Genomic DNA, 24,261 nt, shown 5'->3' on the forward strand with positions numbered 1-24,261 from the left:
ACACTTTCGCCAGGAAGCAGACCTGGGGGTAAGATTGTTGTGACCGGTAGCTTTTTAGGGAATGAAAATGGCGAATAATGAACATAATAATGCCACACTTCCGGTTTCGCAAAAACCGGAAAACGAAAAATTACGTCAAGCTTATTACAAAATTGAAATGCCGCTTAATTAGGCAAATGAAGTTCGCAATTATGAAACGACGTCGGGAGTTTGCCCATATTTATGTCAAATATTTCAAAAAAATCCATATTCTATAAGCAAATTATAATTTTCTCATTCATTCACGACATTTTTAACGCCATTCAATTACATAATGTGATGCTCATTGAGCCTACCACCACCAACTCACAATGCGCCCTTCATTCAAATATTCATATCCATCGTCTATCATCATAGCTCAACGGTACAAAAGCATGTTTTGACAGCTAAATTAATGCAATTATTATTATAGCCATCCTCTTCACACACACACACAAATTCACTCTGTTCTCCAATATTTTTTTTTTTGCCTGACACTCCCCAAGCGTCTTCTAACGCCCTTATAAGTAAAGGCTATTTTAATGCTGAGTAGCATTGTGCAGCATTGGTAATTCAAACACACCCATACCACTATGCTGCTTCATAACGAAGCTACGAGCTCACAAAGCCGTTGCGGTGCAAGCAGATAGTAATAACGTGCGGTATCACACACTCGAGGTTCCAACACAACTTTTCAAGGTCCAGGAAAAAGGGGACAAAAAAGACACCACAAGGTGTTGTTCGCCGGTACCCCGAGCTATGTCGATAGTACGATAAAGCGGACACAAATTTGTTTACTTCCTCCATTGTCACTTAAAGACATAAGGGTGTTTTAAGACACCAGGATCAGGGAATGTGCACGATTCGGCGTATCTGCTGGTACCTGCTGGTGAGCCTGCGTCCCACTTCATCGTCACACCATGTGCGACATGTTTGACACTCATTAGCATAAGTTTCCTGCACCTTCGCGAGCTCGCGCGCGCGATCCATTCATTCGAAAAAAGCGTTATCACTGACGAAAGGTGTTTTTCGTTTTTTTTTTTTTGTTTTTTCGACACACCGGTTCCGAAGGCAATTTAGCTAGTTGTCTATAAACGGAACGTCACCCAGGAGGCCCTTTTCTTAACATTGCCGATTGCCTTGGGGTGATTGTCAACGGGCCCCGGATGAAAGGAAAACCGACTCACGAGACCTTACGAAACGGAAACAAATTACAAACATTCGAGCACGAGCCCTTTCGGTGTGGCGGGAAAAACACAAACACGTCCTCTCTCTCTCCCGTCGCGTCTTTCGTCGCTGGCTCTAGTAGTTCGAGCAGGTTTACACTCTAATGTTGATTACGATGAAGGTTGATTTCAAATGATATGCAAAAGGCGATCAATGTACCTCAACATAAAGGAGGGCGTTTGGTATTATGTGCTTTTCTAGCAATTAACTAACCAGAACATCTGGAAAGTTTAGCCAGTTTTTTGTCAAACTTTCAATTAAACATAGAGCAGTTAAACCGAAACAGGTAATCTCATTCCCTAAGAATTTGACAACAGGCGTGCCATTTGGCAGATTGGTCGCTAAAGGCCTCACAAAATTACATGATTGGAACAATAATTGTGAAAAAAAGAAGTTTTTATGTAAACCTAGATAACTGCGTACAATTCAAATCAAAATGATACAAACGTCACTGAAGAATATAAAAAAACTGTCGGAAATTTTTGATTAAATTTTGATTAATTGATTAGAGCATCAGTATCATCAGCTAACCCTGTAAGGGTAGTTTTTGGGGTGCCCGGGTGGCTGGGCCAGCTCTCAAACGACTCGTCGGGAGATCAAATCCCATCTAAATCGCCTCTCCGTTCGTAGGACAGACGTATTCAATTACGGGTAAAGTATAAGTCCAGCAAAGCCTAAAAAGAGATAGGTTGGGGAGCTTCGAAGGACTGACTTTTATAATGTTAAGTTTGATCATTTGAACCGTTCGTTGTTAATTTTTTGATAACAACTTCTGTTTATGAGGGTAGAATTCTCCACACTGTCAATATAGAACTGTTGAAGGGTTCTCTTGAAACCAGGGCGAAATCAGCATAAGGACTATTGCGATAGTGGGTCGTAGAAACTACTTCTGCTTCTTCCTTGACACAACAACCTCGAGAGGTCTCAGCCTGCCAGTCCTGGATTTCTGTGGATTTGAACCCCGGTCCTGCCGTGTGAAGACCAGTGCCATTATTGCCGTAGAAACAACTCAGATAAATATGGATTTTAAACGTTTTGAGTAAAGCAAATTGGAATAATACACTAAAATTTGCGATTTTTTTTTCTCTTAGATATTCAAATTCAGTATTTTTAATTCATTCATGTCCCGACACTAATTAATCTACGTATAGTAAATATCCATTCGACTTAAATGGAAAATAGTTTTAAAAATAGTACAAGAGCTATGTATTTTATATTAAATAATAAACTATTTAATATGGATTTACCTATTAAAAGTACCATAAACATAAACAAATATAAATAATAGCCAACGATCAGCGCATAACCAAGTGTAAGCTTCTAAGCGTTCGTCCAATACTGTTGCCCCACTGCTATCTGTACCATAACATCAACGCTAAAAATAAAACATTCACCCCAGATCCTACGATAGCGAGACCGTGATCGTTGTCAATGAAGTTGAAAAGAGAAGTTGGGTCCTTCCAAAGGGAGGCTTTCCTTTTGTTACTCTTCCCCACAAGCAACAACGGTGGAATTCCGTTTTCGCGTATGTGATCTTGTGCAAAAGTAGGAGAAAAGCTCAGCTCAGTCTGTAGGGCTAATCACAAATCCCTACCCTGATGTCAGCACTATCTCAGAAACGACCATCACAGGAAAGATAAATCAACGGGCGGAACAACAATCCAAGTCGAGTGAGTCGATCGGTTTTTTTTTTCTTCGTTCCTTCATTCGCACAAATTCAATTACCACCATCGTGAGGGCTTCACCGCAGGGCAACAGCACACCGCCGCACACGAAACCGGCTCCGGAATCCATCAAAAAAGCGACCCATCAATCGGTGGGTGGCTGCGAAAAATAAAAACGGGTGACCGGAGATTGGCTGGGATGCTCCTTTCCACCGTGGCAACACACAACAGACGATCGAGTAGAAGATGAATGGCCAACCAAAAGCATATACGGTCGTGTGTGTGCGTCTCGCCAGGGCACAACGTGGGGGCAAACGTGCAAATAGCCACGGGAGAACAGATGGGCATGATTGCGAAGTTTTCGTCATTAAACGGAACCATGGTGTGGACAAGCAGACGGATTTTATCTATGTGTGTTGTAGCTAAACAAATTTCACAGTTCATTCATACATCGAATGAGTATTCCAATAGCATTTTGATCAGTATAGTACTTCATCTCCACTGTGCGAATAGCGAATAATATATATTAACTCTAGGATGATTTACCTTATTTTAAAGCCCAAGTGTGGATAGAATTATTAATTGCATTCTTTAAAGGGGTGGAAAAGTCTAGCAGAAGAGCCAAAAAATGGTACAAATAAATCGTCTTTGGCGCCAGTGGTCTCGATATTTAACAAACGAATAACATCGCAACCTTGCTTAACATTCCACCCGCGACACCGATGACAATCACGAAACTACGAGACGAAAGCAACAAAATAAATCGACCAATTGACAAGTGACATTTTTTTTCTTTACAAGCTCCCAAGGAAATACCGGCACCGGGCCAGGTGCGAGCGAGTTCCGCGGAAAGCTTCCCGTGCCCATCGTACATGTCTTTGATGTCAAAAATACGATCGATCGATCGTGCGTGAGTCAAATGGTGCGCGTCGTCTGTCTGTGATGATACAAGCCTTGTTACACCGAACTAAACCACAGTTGGACGGGTTATGCTTTCGTGATTACTCATTTCAGGGTGATGGTGGTGGTAGATAGCTTAAAATTGGGCGTAATGCCAAAAGTGACTAATGTGACAACCGGTGTGTTCGATCTTACGTGCGAATGATTATTGGTCGCGATATCTTGACTACTACCTACTTTAGAAAATGTTGCGTGTTTTGCTGGGTTTGATTGGTGAACGATTGATCGGTTCTTAGCGCAAGTTTTCCCTTTGCTTTCCTAACCCCATCAATCATTGTGCAGCACTGTTAAACTCGCTTATCAAGAGAGTGGTCCAATCCACTGGTATGCTTTACCGGGACAGGCGACATAAGAGACGCTACTCCACCACCCTCTAAACAAAAACATTCCTTACTTTGAAGGTTTTTTTTGGGTGTATATTGAAGAATTGAACCCACCTGGACCACTTGTTGTGGACATCCACGGCACTTCTTGCAGCCCACAATCGTGCGCACACGCGTTTATCAGCCGTAACGGAAATACCAATATTTGAATTGCTGTCAATGTCATCCGGACCGAGTTTCCATTAGCGTATGTGCCACAGACACATACACCGACACACAGTGCGATGATATGCAAGCGAATTACTCATTGGTACACTTCTGCGTGACGTTACCACAACCGAGCGAACCACCGTCCGGGCCACCACCACCATGGGGGAAATTGTTAATTCAATTATATCTCATTATGGCGCCTTAACTCACGTTAAGTGCACGATCATGGAAACAATTCACCACCGCCCAGAGTAAACGAAGACATACGAAAGAATAGTGTCTTGCAATCTAATCAATCATGAATATCACGATAACGAAATAAAGCAGATTCGTAATTCAAGTGCGATTACCACATCAAACGGTACACCGCACTGTCCCCTAGCAGCGGACCAGAGATATTGTACTCTTGTACCTCAGCGGACCCACGAAAAAAAATCTAAATCTGTACATGGTGACGAATAATCACTGACAATGAGCTGAGCTTACCCGTAGCGACAGATAAACAATATTTGTGACGTCAGTACAGTACCGCACCTGCAATTGCATACTGCTGCTGACGCACGTGATTTACCGATAAAAATCCCCGAACCGAGTAAGTGTCGCGAATGTAGATGGTAAACTGCATTGAATTTACCAAGCTTTAAAGACAAGCCAGAAGGCAGGTTGGTTACGGTGAGGCAATCGTTTCACCCACTGACCAATCTCCTTTCTGTACTTCATTGGCTGGAAGAATGTGCAACATTGTGAACCTGAATTATCACGGGAACGTGACTCACGGGGGTTGCACATATAGTTGTTCCGCACAAAACAACCATCGGCATTGAATGGCACGAATCGTAATTAAAGACACCTCCAAACGTTCCCTGCAAAGTATGGACTTTTCTGTAGACAACAAAGAAGACAGAGATAGAGAGAGAGAAAGAGGCACAAAAACAGCCCCACTGAAGGCATTTTGGGGGTGATAAATCGGACACCGTTCCATTATCGAAATGAAACCCTCTTGTACATGGTGGTGTGATAAAAAAAATGCTGACGACTTCGGTAGCAAAATTGACACATACAGATATTGGCCGTGGTACATGCGACAACGTCGCATGGCAGTACCGGGGTTCAAATCTCATTTGGGCCGTTCCCCCATAGTGAGGACTGACTATCCAACTATACGGGATCAATAAGTCTTGTAGGCCAGAAATGGCCTGCAAGAGCTTAAAAGGTCGCATTAGGCAAAGCATCAAACACATTTCCCAATGGAAAAAAGTTCAAGCAAAGATTTTTTTTTAATTTGAAAAATATGAAACTCATTTGAAAGTATTAAAAGTGTTGTTTTAATATCGTATATTTATTAGTATAAGAAAAAAACATTAAAATTTATAACAAAGTTCGAACAAAAAGCAAACAAGAGAACAGGCAAATAACAACAAACACATTTTTTATACATATTAATAATTTTGTAAAAAAAGAAAAATATTAATAAAAACTGCATAATATTTTTAAAAATAACAGATTATATTAATTCACACTTCATGCAATTAGAGTAACAGCCAGCAGCAAATTACATTGACAAAAATAAAAGAAACACACAAGAGTGGAAAACTGAACTCAATGATATGGTAAAACAGGATTCCAAGAAGATATAAATATCCTTTTTTTTTAAATAATGCTATCTTTGTCCAAGAAGAACTCCGAGAGTTATCTCCTCTTATAGTTAATGCCTTTACAAACAGGATAGCTTTAGTGTCAAAGAAGATGAAGAAACAGGATGTCATTGTTTCTTGTTGACCCTACTTGATATCCTCCCTTATGCTGTTTGCCAATCTTTCCGGAGAGTTATTTTATGTCCCACGGGTTTCTTTATTACGCTCAAACAACTTCATCAAAAGTTAGTGCAGATGTGTGTTTCGGGATCAAGGACATTAAGCAAATAGAATGAAAACAGGGGTGAGGCTAAAAAACAACGAAAAGCTAGCAATGTTGAAGAACTTCTTGCGACTGGAGAAGGTGTTTGTCTGTTATTTCCGCCGCAGGAAGTTTTCCCTTAGATCCTCGGAGCAGCTGTAGTGACATGCACTGATACAGCGAAGGACCGCATCAGCTGGGCATGCACGGGGGGTGGAAAAAACAACACCATGCACACGGACACACTCAGCTTACCGAAACGGCATTGGAAACGGCCGGGTGGTCCCAAACCCGTACGACATACCTATAATATCCCATACAAAATGTTCCCATATCGTCATCAATTCGGTACCTTTAAACTGGGTCAGCGCATCCTCGTAACCGCCCTGGCTGGTAACGTTCAGCGACGATCCGGTTGCCGGTGACGTCGCCGTAAACGACTGTCGGTGACGTTTGGCCGGCGTCGTATGGTAGTATTCGCCGTTGTTGTTGTGATGATGGTGGCTGCTACCGTTGTGCGGACTGGCACCACCGCTCACATTACCATTGCCCGGTCCGGGGCTACCACCGCCGCCACCATTGTTGTAGTAGTGGTGGTGCTTTCCTACTATTGTTCCACCACTGCTGGCAATAACAGTGCCACCACCACCACCACCACTGCCACCGATGCTATGCCGGTGTGTCGTGGTGGTCGTGATCGTTTGATGATACTGCTGCTGCTGCTGCTGTGACTGATGATGGTGATTGTTGTTGATGCTGGTCGAGCTGCTGCTGGTGTGGTGCTGCTGCTGCTGAGACACCTCACCATTATTGTTGTCATACAGTGCCTCCCGCGGATCGAACCCGAGCCGATCCTTGTAATATGATTGCGTTGACATGATGACGAAAATTCGTTGCTGCTGGCACGGTGCGACTACTGCAACAATTTGTGTGCGTCCGTCGTCGTTCAGTGGTTTGCGCTTTTTGTTTGTTTGATTTCGTTGAAGTATCGCTTCTTTTCGTTTCGTTTTTCTCGCTCTTTCTTGCTTTTCTTCGTTGTTATTGTTTTGTCGATTATTTATGTTTTACATCGATCGAAGCTATATTGTTGATTACGGGTTTTTGTTTATGTTGGCTGGTAGTAGTGGTTAAGGCGATGTCAAAATTAAGTGGACGTATACTATTGGGTTTATTACTGGAAGCTTCACCGTTCTGCGCGTGATTAAATGTTGAAGATTGTGTTGCGGCTGCTGCTGTTGTTGTTAATGGCACTTTAGTTGAATATTAATGGTATAAAATTAAACACACTAGATTAAAAAAAAAAAACACTTTCTTCACTCGCGAATTTGCACTCCTTTTTAATTCGCGTCGTTGATCGTCGTCGACGGGGGAGATATAGAGAGCACTCCCGTGAGGATTCAATTTTAGCGAAATCCTTAAGTTGGGCAATTATTTTTCGTGATTTGGTTGCACTTTTTCAACACTGAATACGGATGATGATGATGACATTAGATTTCTTGGCCTAAATTAATCATCCTGCAGGATCACCGGTATTCTCACGACAATTTTTTACACAAGGGCAACATTAGACGCACTCACGCTGCTCACTTACAACACAACCATTGCTGGTAATTTTCTTCAGCAGAAAATTGTTGTTTTTCACTCACAACGATATGCTGCACGCCGGTGCGCTTTTTTTTCTTCTCTCGATCGATATGATATGCTTTCGTTTCTACTGGGAACAAGGAACACAAAGGGGTACAATTAATCACTTTTCTTATTAATTTACACATTTACACTTCACATCAATAATCACAGTTTTATCATAGGAACTTCACACAACTTCAAACAACTGAGGTCTACACTCTAATATCTCTTCACACTTTTATAATTTCAACGAGGTCCCTAACTATTCGCATATGATCCTCGATAGAATTTGATTCCCAGTCCGATTCATCAGCATCTGAATATTATTTAATGTCGCATCCCACTATATGTCCGTGCCATTTTTACCCAGGAATTCTAACCGTTTCCCTAACACACGTTTCGCAAGTGTTGGTAGTACCCCGGTTCGCTATTTCGCATGCCATTCCCGGACCTTGCCATCGGAAAGCCCTCGGCGCGACACCCAAAGACCGGTTTTTACCGAACCGTAGAAACGGGCAAAGAAATACCTCCGCGGCCGACCAACCATCCAGGTCACCACTTTCGCTGCGATCTTCGGTGAAACATTAACAAACGAACGGGAAGAACGCACCATGCAGAAAACCCCTTGCTGCCGTCGTCGCCGAGATTCGCTCAAAGTTCAAAACCGCTCCCAGACCGAGGCAAGTCTGTTCCCGCAGGAGATCTTCTCGAACGAGCTCGCCACAATCTCCCGCAAGTCCAACCCAGGCCTTCAGCAACAACAACAGCAACAATAAACCTGGTGGGCTGTCCGCAAACGAAGCAGGGTACAGAAAGAAATATGAAAGAATTCCTTATGTCCAGGCGCTCTCGCGAAGTGGCACTTTTGGTATGCTTTCCTTAACACACGCATACACAAACAATACAGGGAAGACTCTTCCAGAACGCAAACATACGAAATTATATCTTACGGAAAGTCCCGCGATCTGGGGGCACCTAAACACAACAGGTACAACACACACACCCTCTGCTGAAATGTCTTGATGTTTCTCAGCCGGAGGTTTCTTGAATATCTTTAAGTCGGCAATTCTTGGAACCAAATGTCCGGTGGAAGTGGGTTTTCTTCATACAGAGAACTTCTTATTTATGATTCAGAATTTTTAATATCCCGAAACAATTCCATACAGCATAACTTTATCCGGTACGTCAGGAATATTGTCTTGAAGTCGAAGATAAACTTCAAGTAAACAACTTTAGACTAAAAAATCTTTGCTCTTTTTATATCTCAATTGATCCTTTCTTTTGAACCGTAAAAGTCCTGGGTGAAATCTACCTGGTTTCCTTCCAGGTCATAATCCAGAGAATAATCTTGGGTTCGGTCTTACTTTAATGACTTCCTTATGCTTCACTGGCAAAAGGATCTCATTAGTTTGAACAAACGCTACCGACAGCCTGGCGCACTTTACTCATTAAGCAGCATTCGATTTTTGCATTTCAGTTCAAGCGATTCCACAATTATTCCCGTTTTGCAATACATTAAAACCAAATTATCACTGCGCAACGAATTTTCTCTGCCTCAAAAAGCCTTCCCCCCTTTCCACCGAACCACGAAATTTGGCGACCATTTTCTGGAATCGTTTTCCATTCGATTTGCATAATCGGACCGTTTACTGAGCAGTTGCCGAGCGTGCGGATTCTTTAATAGAACCGGATTCTTTAATCGTACCCAAACGGTTCCCCCAACGGTTGGGAAGACGCCGAAAGAACAAAGCTGCGCCACCAACCAATAAGAAAACATCAATAAATATTGTCACTTTTTTGTGGCTTTAGGCTGAATTCTTTTACGGTTTTTGGTGCTCTTCCCGATGAAGCGGTAGCATACAAATATAAGCAACCAACAGGAATGCAACAATTTAACCGCAAGCTCTTCTTGCGTGCTTCCCAGGTTCGAAACTACAGTTCGATCAGCGATCATCGATCGTGTCCTGCCAGCCAGACTCACAAATTCCCTCGGATGATCGTAATTAAACGCCAATAAATGTGGCAAACGCTGTCGATTAAATTTACATTTTTATCACATTTGCATTTCGGTGCGGGACCCCGCTGTGGGCATGCGCGCCACCGATCGCTTGAAACACGATCCAAAACAAGTGCATATTAAATAGGGAAGGCTGCTCTCGAAAAACAAGTCCCACCGAACACCTGTTTCGTTCGGAATGAAAGATAAAACTATAATGAAGATGACCACCACCACAACCGGTAACATCATAATCACTGATCACTGGTCCGATCAGAGGCTTAATCGAACGGAACCAACTTTACATCATTGCTCCTCTTTGCTAAATGGAAAGCTCACTGCACCACCGCATCAGACTTCCAAACTCTTATTTTCCACACACACACACTGTGCGTTTTGTACTTGCCAAATATCACAATAAAGCTTCGAAATTACTTTTTCCTTCCGAACCGTACGACCGGAACGCAATTATGCCTTCCATCACCTTACGCGGCGGCTTCGTTCGGGGTGGGTGGGTGAAAAATGGCCGCGATAGGATACCCACAAAAATCATCCATAATTCATCACCTTTTGCTTGCACCGTTCCGATGCCACAGCCGTATGCAGTGAAAAAGTTCACCTCCCGCCAAAATGAAAGGGAGGTTTTTCACGGAAAAACACCCACCCTCTATGAGTGTGTTAAAAAAAAGGAAGTTGAAAGGTAATAAAACTCGAAGCAACCCCCGGTTGCGCAACGAGTTCACCAAGAAGAAGAAAAACGATCACTTTGGGTCACTTTGGAGAAAGATTGGATCGAATGCACTAGTTATCCAACATCAAAAAAAAAAGGAAAGGAAAACCGCTGATAACCTCAATATAGAGTGGGCGCTTCTTCTTTTTTCCCTTTTACACAATTGCACAGAACAAGCTGGCGCAGTATAGTTTTTTTTATTAGAGCTTTGAACGATCAGGTTGTAAATGACTTTTTATTTGCCTTTTTTTTTTCGTTTGGTGTACCGGCTCTCTGTCTGATTGCTTGTGTAATCGGGCACAATAAAGCCAAACGGGTTGTTGGTTTTGTTATAACTTTGTTTTTCCTTTCTTTTTGCACATTTCTGCGGGCTTTACTGTCATTGCGAGACATAGATTCAGTTGTTTGCTTTGTTCTTCTATTTTTTAATTTTTCATGTTCATTTTGAATGTTTTTAACACTTTTTTTCTTCTCTTCTTTTTTTTCTAGTTGTTTATAAAACAATTTTTAAAAGTTTTCCTCTCTGCAGTCTTTTTTTTTTTTTGTTTTATGTTTCATACGTAATTATCTTTACATAGTTTAAATTTAAGTTTTTAAAAGTAAAACTTTTTTTAATAAAAATATGTAACAAACAAAATAATTTTAAAATAAAGAAAATACTTTCCAAAACAAATTAAAAATACGACACTTTACATTAAGCAATCCACCCGAAAAGGCTCTCGTGACAAGACTTGTAAATTAAGCAATGCAGCACAGAACGGTTTCTCTTGCTCTCTTTCTCGTTCGCTTCTCTACACACACTCCTCCTGCTTGATCCCGTGGCTCACCACATTCCCATCATCTTCACAACACCCCTGCGGTCGTTAAAGAGCGCCTGGCCGCGGATTGAGAAAAACCAGAATTTAAAGGCCTCCTCTGTTTTTCGGGACCTTCCCATCGCTCAAAAACCCCCAGCGGAAAAAGCACTTGAGAGCAGTGAGCAACAGCCACCATCTCGCTGCCCGGGTGGATGGTGGCATGGTGGCTCACTTTTCTTTATACAGCCCTCCATTACGCTGCTGGGCGACTGCTGCTTCATTCACCATCGTCGTCGCGTATCATCATAAAAAGGCCGCTGCGTCGCTATCGCACGAAACCGTACCGTGAATCGTGATTTCAGAGAGAGAAGAGCCACGGGGCAGCCCAACATGCATGCGACTCTTTCTGTAGACACACACTCTCTCTGTCTCGTGTATTTTCTTCCGGCCAGACAGCGTCTTTTCTTATGCCCTCGCCGAAGCAAACCACGTACGAAGCAATAAAATACTGATATAGAATTACGCTTCTTTTTTGGCTAATTCATGTCCACCTAAGCACACTGGCAGAAAGTGTTTGTTGGCAGCATGTGCTAATTCTACTTTTTTCGCCCAGACATCCTCCATTTTCTTCATTCATTCAACTTTTGCTCGATGGCTTCGCGGCGCACACTATTCCTCACAACATTTCTGGACGAAGATTTCAATATTATTTGGGAAAGCTTTCCCTAACGCATCCTCATGATCTTCAACCGTTGGACACACAGTACGGACACAGCACTCACATATTCCAAAAAACCATTAAACGCGCACACACTCATACACGCAGGCACACACTTGATCGCGGTGGAAAACACACCACCGCAAAAAAGAGATGACACTACGGGTCTACGGGAAATTAGACGTGAAAATCTCATCAACTAACTTCACAAGACGGATTCAGGCGGATGACGATCAAACACACAAGAAGACAGAGAAAAAAAAAAAACCCACAACACAAAACACTGCTTATTTGCCAGAGGAAGGAGCCTTCGACACTCTCATTCGCCTTTCGCGTAGCGGCGCAACCGTACGCAACGAATTTCAGCTAAGTACTGAGAAATTCCGTCCATCGCGAGGCGAACGTTATGTTAAGCCGCGAAGGAACATGCCGTCACTCTCTCTCTCTCTCTTTCTTACTGCGCACGATCGCTCTCCCTTGCTGAAGGGGATGAAGTTTCTCTCGGGATCGCTCTCTCTCTCTCTCTTAAAGAGAATGCGCCCCCGCGCGCATAAGTCTTACACACACACAACCATACGTAAGCGGCGAAGAGGGCAAAATCTCCAGCTACTACGATGCTGGTTCTTGCTGTGTTTTTCTTATGTTCTCTCGATCTTCTCCCATTCAAAAGTCACCCTCCGACGCGCACCTGACGTAAAGCATATTGTTGTGTTGTGGTTGCTATAGTGTGTGTGTGCGTGTGGGGTAGTGCGCGGGCGACTTTTATCCTGCTGATTCCGCATTTTCTCGCCTTACGAGGGGTGCATTTTTGGTGCTTGCCCTACCCGAAATCTCACTCTCTCTCTCTCTCTCTCGCTCTCTGGAGAAATATCCATGCTCAGATGATGTTCTCGCCAAAGAAACAAAAACAGCATAGAAAGACTTGCTGCTGCTGCTGCTGCCTGCTGCTTTCTTGGAACAGGTTTTCTTCCTTCCTCTAATGTGGAGGAGAGATGAAGCAGAAGACGTGAAGCGACTACTTCTGGAAGGACGTGGAACGTGGCTGCTCACAGTTAAGCTATGGCATAAGTTATTTTGCTAATATTGAATTTGTCAAACAATTACTTATTCAAGCTTTATCACAAATGGAGAAGACGAGAAAATACTCTCAAAGCCATCATCAAAGTATCTCAAAGTCCCTAAACTCCAGACTAATGAATCCAAAGACTAAAAGAAGAGAAAATTATCTCAAAGTCATCATCACAATTTCTCCAAGTCCTTGAACTCATAGAAGTCTGAGCCCTCAAGACTTGAAGAAGTATGAAGTACAGAAAACTATTAAATAACTCGGAAATGATATGAAGTATTTAAAAAATTAAATAAAAAAAGGAATTAACAGAGGGAATTATGCAAAACTCAGAAAATAAAATAAAAGTAGAGAAACATTTCCCTCTGCAAGGCACCATAGAAACATTAAACCGATCGAATGATCTCATCGGTAACACGATGAAAGAATGTTATCTTCACACCACCAGGCCTGGAATCACTGGAATGTACGATTTGGCATAGAAACAGGAATCAACCCGCTTGCTGCAACATGAGAGCTGATTTCCCCTTACGCCATCATCCAACATGTGCAGTGTATGCAAGCAACCCCATAATACTTCCCTCCTTTGCTCTAAGGAATCCACACATAGGCATCCCCTTGAAACGGGAAGCAACGCAGACGACGGGTTTGATCGAGTCTGCGTCTTCGCCACACAAACCTGGGATGTGGCGCTGACCCTAATGATTTGTCAGCCTGAACACCACACCGCACCAGGGCCGTTTCGCATACCAAACCCGTGCTGCGCCAATTTAGCAGCGGTGAACCGGTCCCGAGAGTTCTGCCCGGGATGAACTCACCACCGTACACGCTGATGGTTGCGAAACGATGATGGTCGATTCGTAACGGAAGCTTTGCAATGCAAAACTCCGGTTCCGGAGCGCGATGATGATGGTGCAGAGCTGAAGAAATGCTTCAAGCCGGAATCACACTATCGTAAAACGATGAGTCGGATGTTAGTTGACGGATATTAGGTAGAGGATGTTTGGGACGAGTAATAGGACACTGTTTTTTGTTGTTGTGACTCAAGTGCGGATGTGACACACTCATTTTGGGGGAGTTGCAGTTTCACGGCAGACATTCCCTTTTAAGGGTAAACAAAAGGATTGGAAGCGAACGAACTAAACCGCTTCTGCGGTCGAGTGACATGAATTAAGCAATAAAACAACAATCTTAACCACCTACTCAATGAATCTTTTTTTTAGCCCAAGCTGTATCGGTATTGGGAACAGGTTTCACCAAAGTTCTTCAGAAGGAACTTCCCTCTAGAGTGGCTTTAGAGCTTGAGAATGATCGCATAAAAAGTATGACGTCATCGACATGTAGTGACGGACAAAACCGTAAGGGAGGTCTTATATCCATGTTTTAAACAATATCTTTGGGTAGTTGTAACAGGTATATCCATTCCATAATATCACTTGGACAAAATAGTTTTAACTGTCCAGCAAATACCGAATAATTGCATGGGAATTTCTATGAGATCGCGGTCTTGGCCTTCTGCAACAATCCAACAATCCGCTCACGGTTCAGTGCCTTCATCTGCCAATCGATTACCCCGGCCGTTCTGGCGAACGCATGTACTCCATCACTCCATCTCAGTTTGCGCCTTTACGTCAGGGTAACGTCCGGTGTCATTCTCATGACGTGACCAGCCCACCGGAGCCTGGCGAGTCTAATACGCTCGATTCTTCGGTAAGCTTCTGCTAGATAGGAGAGCCTCAACCCAATGATGTGGTATTCTACAGCTTAATCTCACCTTAAACCAAACCAACTCATCCATCCTACGACAGGAGTTAACGTAAAACGAAGAATCAGCAACAGTAAAAAGCTGCCGGAAAGTTTAAAGAAAAACAACAAACAGTTTTCTCTTTTTCCTTTGCTGCAATATCACATCGCGTCGACCACCAAACAATCCAAAAACAAAAATGAAGGCGGACCACACGATACATAACACGCTACTCTCCGAAGTCTCCGCAAACGACGGACCATCGGATCTATCGCGGATTGCGTAATCAGCCACGGGGCTCACACTCTCGCTGCTCGGCCCCGCCCGGACGCATTTAAATGGGATATTTGTTTTAACACCTCCTGCGTCTCTTCGATGAAGCGCAATCGAAATAGATTAAACACCGCACCGTTGCACGCAGCTGTACACGAATGTGTATGCGCTGGCTGTGCGCTCAAGAGACGCACCAAATTCCGGCCAATAGGGGAAAAGAAGCAAACGTTTACGACCGAAGAATTGCTCTAGTGCACCACCACCGTCCGACACGACTTTCCGAAACCGTGAAGCATCTTGATAAAGGAAGGCCGGCCGCCTCCCAGAGTCCCTCTCCTCACATACTAGCACACCGTATATCGTACTCTCGCCGGGCGGAATGTCTTTCACGGTGGCTAAACAATGAAAATCGAGCTACTTTCACCGTGCAATTGAATGTGCCAACACCTACGCCACACTTGGAAGATCTCCGTGTGGACCCGTGCCTTTCCTCGGCAGGGTTCGGCGATGCGAAGGCGAACCCCGATAAGCGGATGCGGCACTGCACCAGGAGTGCCATTGTGATGGGGTTCTTCTCGAGCCCTACGGGTCGGCAATCAATGTCTGAAGTTCCCAGCCAGCATCCACATTCCGCATTCGAGTGGCTCTCTCCCGCAGTAAGCACAGTCGCTCCACAAAGTGACGTCCCAGCCCGGCCTGTCAATCGGATGATGGATCACGGCGCGGGATTGCATTTGTTTGTGCATTGTCTTCGGTTTGCACGCTAACAAGAAGCTAAGATGTTCCTCCGTTGTTGTCTGGACCGCATCACCTTCGTTTCGGAAGCTTTCTGCCACGGTCGTTCATTTTGGAGCAGGATAAATCTTCAACACGAACGGGTGTCCTTCTGGACCCACTCTAGAGAGATGGGACAACCAAAATGGAATCACAAAAAAAAACCAACCCATCGATCCAGGTCGAGGCTAATTCTGGTGCTGCTTGTGCGCAAATGCAACTTTCAACTTAAAAGATGCGCGTAGGAGTTGCGACCTGGAAGCGTCGCTACTGCTAAGGCCTCCCGGGACAATCCGGACTGACTGTGTGCGCCTGGCGCCTCACAATTCACAGCAGCCAATTGAAGCAATCGGATTTTTACTGGTTTCACTTCGAACGATCGCGGATCTTTCTTCTAGTCAGCCCGTACTAACTGGTAAGTGATTTAGTTGTACGGGGCGAGGTCTACCTCCACCAACGACTGTCGTGCGTAGGAAGCGCGCGTATAGCAAACCTACAGCTTCACATCCCCCGCGTATATATTGATGGGTGAACAAACACAGTCGGCGCTACGAAAGAAAACCCCGATATATCCGAAGCGAAAGTTTCGAACCAGCTGTCGTTTCGCAACATCGACAAATCCGAATCTGGTTTGGTTTGCTGTACAAGCCGTAAATAATTCAACACCGCAACAACGTATCTCACGGAAGGCGAAGAATCTTTGCGTACTTCTTCTGGTATAAATTATTACATTCGCCTGCAGAAATTTGATTTGATCGCAATGAATATGAAGCGTTAGTAAAACAGTTCAATGTGCAAAGCAGAATAAGGAAGCAATTCGATTAGGAAGTTTAACGACAGCAATTAAAATCGAATCGTATTTGGGTGCTTCGTTTATCCTCCTATTCTAGAATTCGCTGTGGAACGATTCAAACCAGTAGATCATCAGCATATGTTAACGGAGACAACCAAAACTTGATCAGTAGTAGTAGTTTAACACCAGACAAAAGGTTAATATATGCAAGTCAAGCATTTCAGAACAGCTGGTGCAGGATTATAAGCGAAAACCACGAAACAAACAAACCTGTTTTCAGAACGCTCGATTATTGGGCGTAGATGATAACAATAAAAAATAAATCCCATTCTAGCTTGTGCCCTGAGATAAAATGCTCGGAAAGTGCCAACGATTTTGCATGCCATATTTATACGGTATTCCCCCCCCCCCCCCCTTCTCCCCTTTTGTGGATACCGGTCGGTGACCAGACCCCTAAAGGAGTGGTCTGTTTATCAAAATTTATTCAAATTAGTTCAATGGTTTTGGGGTTATATAGGCTACCACCCTGTGTGGGAATGATGTTTTCAATACAGTTATGGGAAACAACAATGCCAAACAACATATGGTTTCTTGCACGATGTATCGCTAGAAAGGGGGATTTATAATTTAATGCATTTTTTGAAAGATAAATTGTAAGCAAAACAATATAGTAAACGTGTTTTTGGAAAGGGAGAGGAAAAAATCAACAGCAAATACAGCTTCAAGCGACGAACGGTAGAGCACAGAGCGAGGGTTCGTCGCTTAAGTCTTTTGATTGAGTCATTTTTCGCATTAATCTGTAATCCGCAATAAAATTGACCGGACAATATTTATATAAAAAGGATTAAAACAAAGGTCAATTTCATAACAAATTCTTTTCGGAGTGTGAAACGGGGTTGTTACTTTTATTCGTTTATTACTGTAAAACCGTAGGCCAAAATGTCACACTGGTTTGTATTTTCCCCCTTTGATGTGCGCACAGAGAAAAAAAGGAAACTAAATTGAATTCCTGCCTTAATTCCATCTACACAGAAACTATACTCGGCAAAATCCGCAGTGGGTGCAAAAAAGCACACATTTTTCACCTTCATCGTCATCCAACATCGCCACGCTCGCGTTCGATCTAATGGTTTGCGCACAGGGTGGTGGCGTTTCGGTTCTACCTACCCTGTGTGGAATGTAGGTGACATAATTTTACACCCACATCAAACGCTGTGCGATTATAGCCTTCAACGTCTCACATCGTACAAAGGACATATAGGTAGCAACACACACACACCTTCGATGTCCCCCAGCTCTCAATGTCGGTTTGGCTGCAGTTTTTTCTTTCTCAAAACCATGCGTAAAAGCTCCCACGATAATATATCTGATCCGGTTAACCACAACACTTCCGCGCGTGTGGGTTGCTAGTTTTTGGCAGCCATGTCCACAGCGCACAGATTTGTCATAACGCTCGGATAGTCCACAGAAAATGTGGACGCCACCAGCAAATACGGACTGAGTGGACTGACTGGACATAAAACAGAGGTAGGATGCAAATTAGGAAAGTGATGGATCACGACAGCCAAAAGACGACCCCAGGTGAGTGTACGTGTGTGTGTCTACTTAGTTGGTGGCAGTAAACCATCGTTAGCGTTTCCAGTCACGGTCACGCCAGAAACCTTGACCGACGATACACTCAAACGGCGGTGTGGAACGGTGTTTGACTTAGGCGGCACACCGAACCGGTTGCTATGAAACATCGGGAAAGGTAACACTAGTCCTCCCGACAACAACAACAAAAAATGGCATGACTCCCACCGAAACGAGAAATGGTCCTCCCAGCAGAAACTCCCGAAACGCTCGCGAAAAATGCCCATTAAAAACACCAAGCCCATTAAAAACCTTTCGAACTTGATGTGTCCGGCCGGCCGAAAGAGCGTCCCCAATGCAGCGAGAGAAAGTAAGGTTAAGGTGGTGGTCCTCGGTTGACCTTCTGCTAGCAGTGACGTCGCCCCGCCTGTGGTGGACCCATCGCACTGCTGCTTGTGCACGAATGACGGCTGTGCTTCTTTCCGAGTGGGATTTGAGTGTGTTTGCAATTTTTGCGTTGGCTGCGGGACTCATGTTCGGATGGGGGTTTTTTGTTTTACTGTTCTCTCGTTTCACTTCCGATCACCTTCGATTAATTAGACATCTGCGATGTGTAACCGATTTCTGAAGCACCTACGGGCAGTATACTGTGCTGCCCCTTGCAACCATCTTGCCGTTTCGAGCACGGGGTAACTAATTGTACAAATAGGCATTACACCGTGAGCCCATTCAAGGTAGACGACCGATAGGGGAACGGAAGCAGAACTCACGCGGCAACAAACAAAAAAACTGGTAGCGTACAGATAAATCCCCCCAAACTTCTTGCCATAAAAACACATTTTACGACTCTAAAACAAAGATTAGAACTTCTGCGTAGTATGTGTCAGCGCTAGAGCGCTTAAGAATTCGCACCACTCGATGATGACCTTTCCCGTCCTACACGGTGCAAAACCAGTGACATTGACATTACGAGAATTCGGTTTGAGACATTAATTAACATCGCGAGTGACATAGCTATTGCCCCTAAAACTTCACCTTAAGGACTTCAACCCCAAAAATGGACCGCGGCTATTAAAAGCCTGTGATCGATTAGGGACGATTAAAATTAAGCACATGTGCAAAACTTCCGTGCCCGCGAGCGGTAAGGAGCTTGTACGTGGTTGCACAGTTCGATGCAGTTCGCTCACTGACCAATGCAGCGCCCCGACTAATTAATTACTCTTTCCTGGGCGGTTTATTGGAACTCACAACAAAAAAGAGGACAAGAAACATCGAAATGCATGTTTCGCCGTTCCAACACAACAAACATAAATTGAATCCTTACGTTGACTATTCGAGGTCCAAAAATGGTGCCTAGCAATCCATCCTGTGGCGTCGATGCCTAATAAATCTGAGTTCGAACCGCCGACATTGCAACCTGTGTTCGCTTGAACAGTTCTTTTCGCCCAACCCAGATTCATCGATCGCAAAACGATCGCAAACGTCATCGAGCGCTTCAGTTTCAACTTCAGAAACGTCTTTAGTTGAAACTTACTCCACGGAAGAACGACAGAAGGAGGATCGGCCCGGTGCTTGACACACAGCTAGAAGTGCTAAAGCCCGCTCTATCGCCATACAGACCATCACTCGAACCGTTACTCCTCTCAATAGCGCACTTGACACTGCTTGCTGCTCACAAAACCCACCAGGGGGGACGGGAAATCCATTGACAATCTTTGTTTGCTCCTTCCTTGTGGACCGACGACATACAACCGATCTGATCGCTCCTTCTTTCGTCGTTTATTCACTCATACCGCCCGATGGGGCTAAAATTAGCTACCATAGTCATTCTTCGTCTCCACAACAAAGCACCTCTCAGCAGCGCAGGTGTCGGTGTCCCCCCATTCACACATGCAAAAATCACCAGCGAATAGTGCGTGAGTGGCAGTTTTATGAATTGTGCTTTAATTTTGTCGGTTTACCCCTCCGGTTCGGACCATTTATACGAACTCCAGTTTCACTTCCGATCCGTTTGGTGCGGAGGCGCACGCACACGACACCACAAATATGGTCAACTGTGGCGAAGTTAAGCGAATAATGAGTCGTAGTGCGGTAGAAGAAAACGGTGTAGGCAGTATCCTTTTTAGCAGCAACCGGTGTAGTACGGATAACAGATGGGGCTTTACTTGCAACCTCAGCCAAATGTTCAAGTCATTCAAACAAATATGGCCGCGCGAGTGGGCGGCAAACTGTGCCGGCGGGATATCTCAATTTACTGCCATTGATCCAGTTATGAAGGAAACGGGATATTTGAATGGGAGTTTTGGGTAGGAAAGGCTTTAAGATTTTGAATCCGTTTTAAGTAAATATTTTGACAAGAGAAGCTGAACATTTAAATTCTGATATTATCTTTAAAAAAATACTGATACGTGTCCTCTTACACACTGCTGTTCCTTCCTTCTCGTTCTCGCTATTATTACCAATAAATTTCGCACTGCTTCTCCAACTTTCACACTTTCGTTGGCATTTTTTTTTTTCATTAACTAACCCAATGCAACAACGTAAACGATGCCGCACATTCACCTCTCACGTAATCTCGCCCCACAATACCTACTCCACCCCCCCACATCGGCATGGGATGAAAGAAAAGTGTGATGATCATTGGATGTTTTCACTCGACTAACTTTGGCTTCGTCCGAATCTGCGAAAACGCGACTGCAGTCGAGTGGAAACAAAAAATGCACATCCTAAAACACTTACACTCTCTTCCATCAGCTTTGTCCGGACACAATCTTTTGGCATGTGCAAAACAAACGAACACAAGCGTTTCCACCATCACAGTGTTTCTTTCTAGTGCAGCCATCCATAAACCACACACCGTACCGTATCCAGAGTTGTATGAAGCGCGTGTTTGGTGGACTCTCAAATTCGCGCCCTCCATTTCGGAGTACCAGCCGAAGTTCGATCGTTAAAATGCCATTAATTTACACGGTCAGGAATTAGGAAGCTGACTGACTTCAAACCCATCAACGAGACGCTTCTTATTCTTCCTATTCGTAAAAGCTGTCGCGTATCTCAAAGTCATCTGTGGTTTATCTACCCAACGTTCGTCTATCCTTCAAAAGCATCTAAAAAGACCATCATCCTGGTTCGAGAGAGAGAGAGAGAGAGAGAGAGAGAGAGATAAGGTTTTTGGACAACCTTACACACCAATTTCCCGCTAGAAACCATAAAATCTTCAACGACTCATCCATACATTTTTAAAGCTTTTCGCGATGGACTGACGTCATAGTCTCTGCGGTTTCTCTGACATCATCGTGCCAGATTGCTTAAGGATCACGAATTGGGCAGTCCGGGCTCAAGATGCCAAGTAGTTTGTGTTGATACAATGGAATGCATTATAAAGTACTGCTCACCATGCTTTAAAACCCTATTTAGCTACATCTCATACCGAAAAAGCTCATCATCAGTTTGACAAATGAAACATTTGCAATCTTGCCATACTCTCGAGGTACGTCTAAGTACACTCAACCTTCGCACCGGCACATTCACGGTCAGTTTGTGCAACAGGTGGTGCTCAAGATCGCCAGGGTATAGTTGCAGCGAACCGATATCCACCCGCGTAACGATGACGCCATCGGCACCGACCGACTCCGTCGTTAATCATCCTCGACCTACGCCACGCGCCGCACCTTCAACGGTGACAACCGGAGAGCGAGAGAGAACTGAAATCATGTGGTAGCCAGCGAGGGTTGCTTCCACGTAGGTTGCTAGACGCTAACCAACCTCGACAGGCGACAACAGAGCAATAACTATAAAATTGTACACACACACACTATCAGCAAAGAGGATCATCTCCACCAACGGAGAACCCGATTGACTTCTTCGCCTTAGGAGTGGGTACTAATGTGGACTAATTAGCATCGAGGATAGAATCCTAGCGCGCACACTCGTTTGTCCGGCATAAAATACGACTTTACGATAACTTCCCCTTCACAGTCCATAACACACTGGAACCGTTCTTTCGCACATCCACAAACGTTTCGTGGAAGTTGGCGCCCACCACAGCTAGGTTCGGAAGTGCGGACGGACACAGAACTTGCCGGTACAAAATTGGACATTTTACAGGGACACAACTCTCCGCGCGGTGCGTGTAAGAGTTGCCGAAATTGGCCAGCCAAGATACCGAAAGACTCCCACGACGCCACGGAAAGATCCGCCCGTATATGGACAATGAGCCACAGTAAATATGCGTAGCCATGTTACACACAACTTCTTCAATTTTGCAGTTAAATCATTCGGCCCAGGAAAGCGATGATGTCACTCGGTGGCGGGATCTAGAAAATATGTGGGAAGTACCAGCAGCAGCACCTCAAGTCGCTGTTGGCCATCTCACCCAAAACTTACAATGGTCCCCAAGAACAGCGATCGGTCGATTAAGACGTGCAGTAAGACACAATTAATGCAATTTCGTAACCTGCATTTCCACCTTTCCAAATGCACTTAAAACGATGAGCTAATCGCTGCTTCCCGCTCAACTCTTTCCGTTTTATGAGATGCGATAGCAGGCTTGCTTTCAAACAAGCTGTCTCTCCTCGTTCATGCTTCGTGCTATAATCGACCAATGGAATCTCTCGGTTTTAAAATTTTACGATCACCTCTCAAAACCACTATAGCTCGATCAATAACAGCCACCAGAAGGAAAAAAAGGTTTGAGAGATCCCCGGATGCAACTTTACTGCACTAAACGATCGACCGCGTCATGCGGTCTCAGCCTCCTTGGGGTCATCATAAAAATAGGTGAATTATATGGCGATGTCAAAGTGTCAAATGCATTTTTCGTTGGACACTACCTGCTTGCACCTCTTTCCACCTTGATGGTGAGAAATTACAACTGCGCCCACTCCAGATCGTACGGCAGAGTTTACCGATAGTGGACCCTGTAGACTTCCGGACAAGAAACCACCCAACTTTACCTACCCAAACACACGTTTATTGGTATCTCATTAAAGAGCTCTTAACACATCTGGTTTCTGACCAGTCTTTAAGGGGGGAACAGAAAACAAATCTCCATTTGTGTGGCGTTTAAGATGTAACACAAGATTAGCTCCATAAAGAAACGGGTGCAGTGTGTAATGTGAGTGACCTGACTATCTCTCCGGCTCTCTCTCTACCACATCGTACTCGGGGCGTGATGCAATGCGCACGAATGCGGGTGTGAGATGTCCGCCGATGTACGTAGATAAACAGCGACAGGCACGGCTTTGCTGATAAAAAAACTTTCCCCCCAAATCGAAACAGATTAGCATAAATCAATCTGTTTCGCGTGACGTTGAAGGAGTTTGTTTTAGATTAGACGTGAGATCGGTCGTAAAAGTATCGGGCGGGAGTGGCGGAAAACTCTTATCTAATTTTACGTGTGTTTGTTCACAATAAATGCAGATTGATGCAAAAAACTAAATCGAAGAGAACCTTTAATTTATGCCACGACAAAAAGCCTAAATGCATGTTGAATGTTACTACCACCACACAAACCTGCAACTCCGGCGTCATCCCGAAAATCTACCTTTCGCTTTCGGTAGTCGCGCAGCATTAGGAAACGATGGCTAGACGCCCGATTTAGTGCCAACAGTATCTACTCCACCTACGCCGATCGTTGTGTGCCTAGTCTGGCGGCAGATCGTTTCTATGACACCATCGATCATCTCACACGCCGACCTGACACGGCCGAGTGACTAAGTCTGTAACTCCTTGACGCCGCTCCAGGGCGCACACTCCTCGCCCAGTCTGTCTCATATTACACACTTCAACCTCTTGGTACCGTATATTTGCACACTAGCTAGACATGGTCCGGACGTGCCTGCCTACAGCTGCTGCAACCAGACATGCTGCAAA

The 24,261-nt window shown here is 44.3% G+C and overlaps 1 protein-coding gene across 49 annotated transcripts in view; it reads right to left on the bottom strand.

The window, feature by feature from the left end:
- The window catches only part of LOC118507230 (microtubule-actin cross-linking factor 1), a 181,242-nt gene that overhangs the window by 97,542 nt on the left and 59,439 nt on the right, over positions 1 to 24,261 (bottom strand). For 18 of the 49 annotated variants that reach the window (XM_036045447.1, XM_036045442.1, XM_036045435.1 and 15 more), the window contains exons 1-2: positions 12,370 to 12,550; positions 6,651 to 8,012 (exon numbers count right to left, since the gene is read on the bottom strand). The exons of 9 other annotated variants lie outside the window; for them this stretch is intronic. In XM_036045447.1, the coding sequence (XP_035901340.1) occupies positions 6,651 to 7,176 (526 nt within the window). In that variant the 5' untranslated portion in view covers positions 7,177 to 8,012; positions 12,370 to 12,550. Of the gene's footprint in view, positions 1 to 6,650; positions 8,013 to 12,229; positions 12,551 to 24,261 lie in introns of those variants that run through there. 22 more of the 49 variants (XM_036045417.1, XM_036045430.1, XM_036045432.1 and 19 more) reach the window with 6 other exon arrangements.

The sequence above is a fragment of the Anopheles stephensi genome, chromosome 2 (assembly GCF_013141755.1).
Source record: "Anopheles stephensi strain Indian chromosome 2, UCI_ANSTEP_V1.0, whole genome shotgun sequence".
Lineage (NCBI taxonomy): Eukaryota > Metazoa > Arthropoda > Insecta > Diptera > Culicidae > Anopheles > Anopheles stephensi.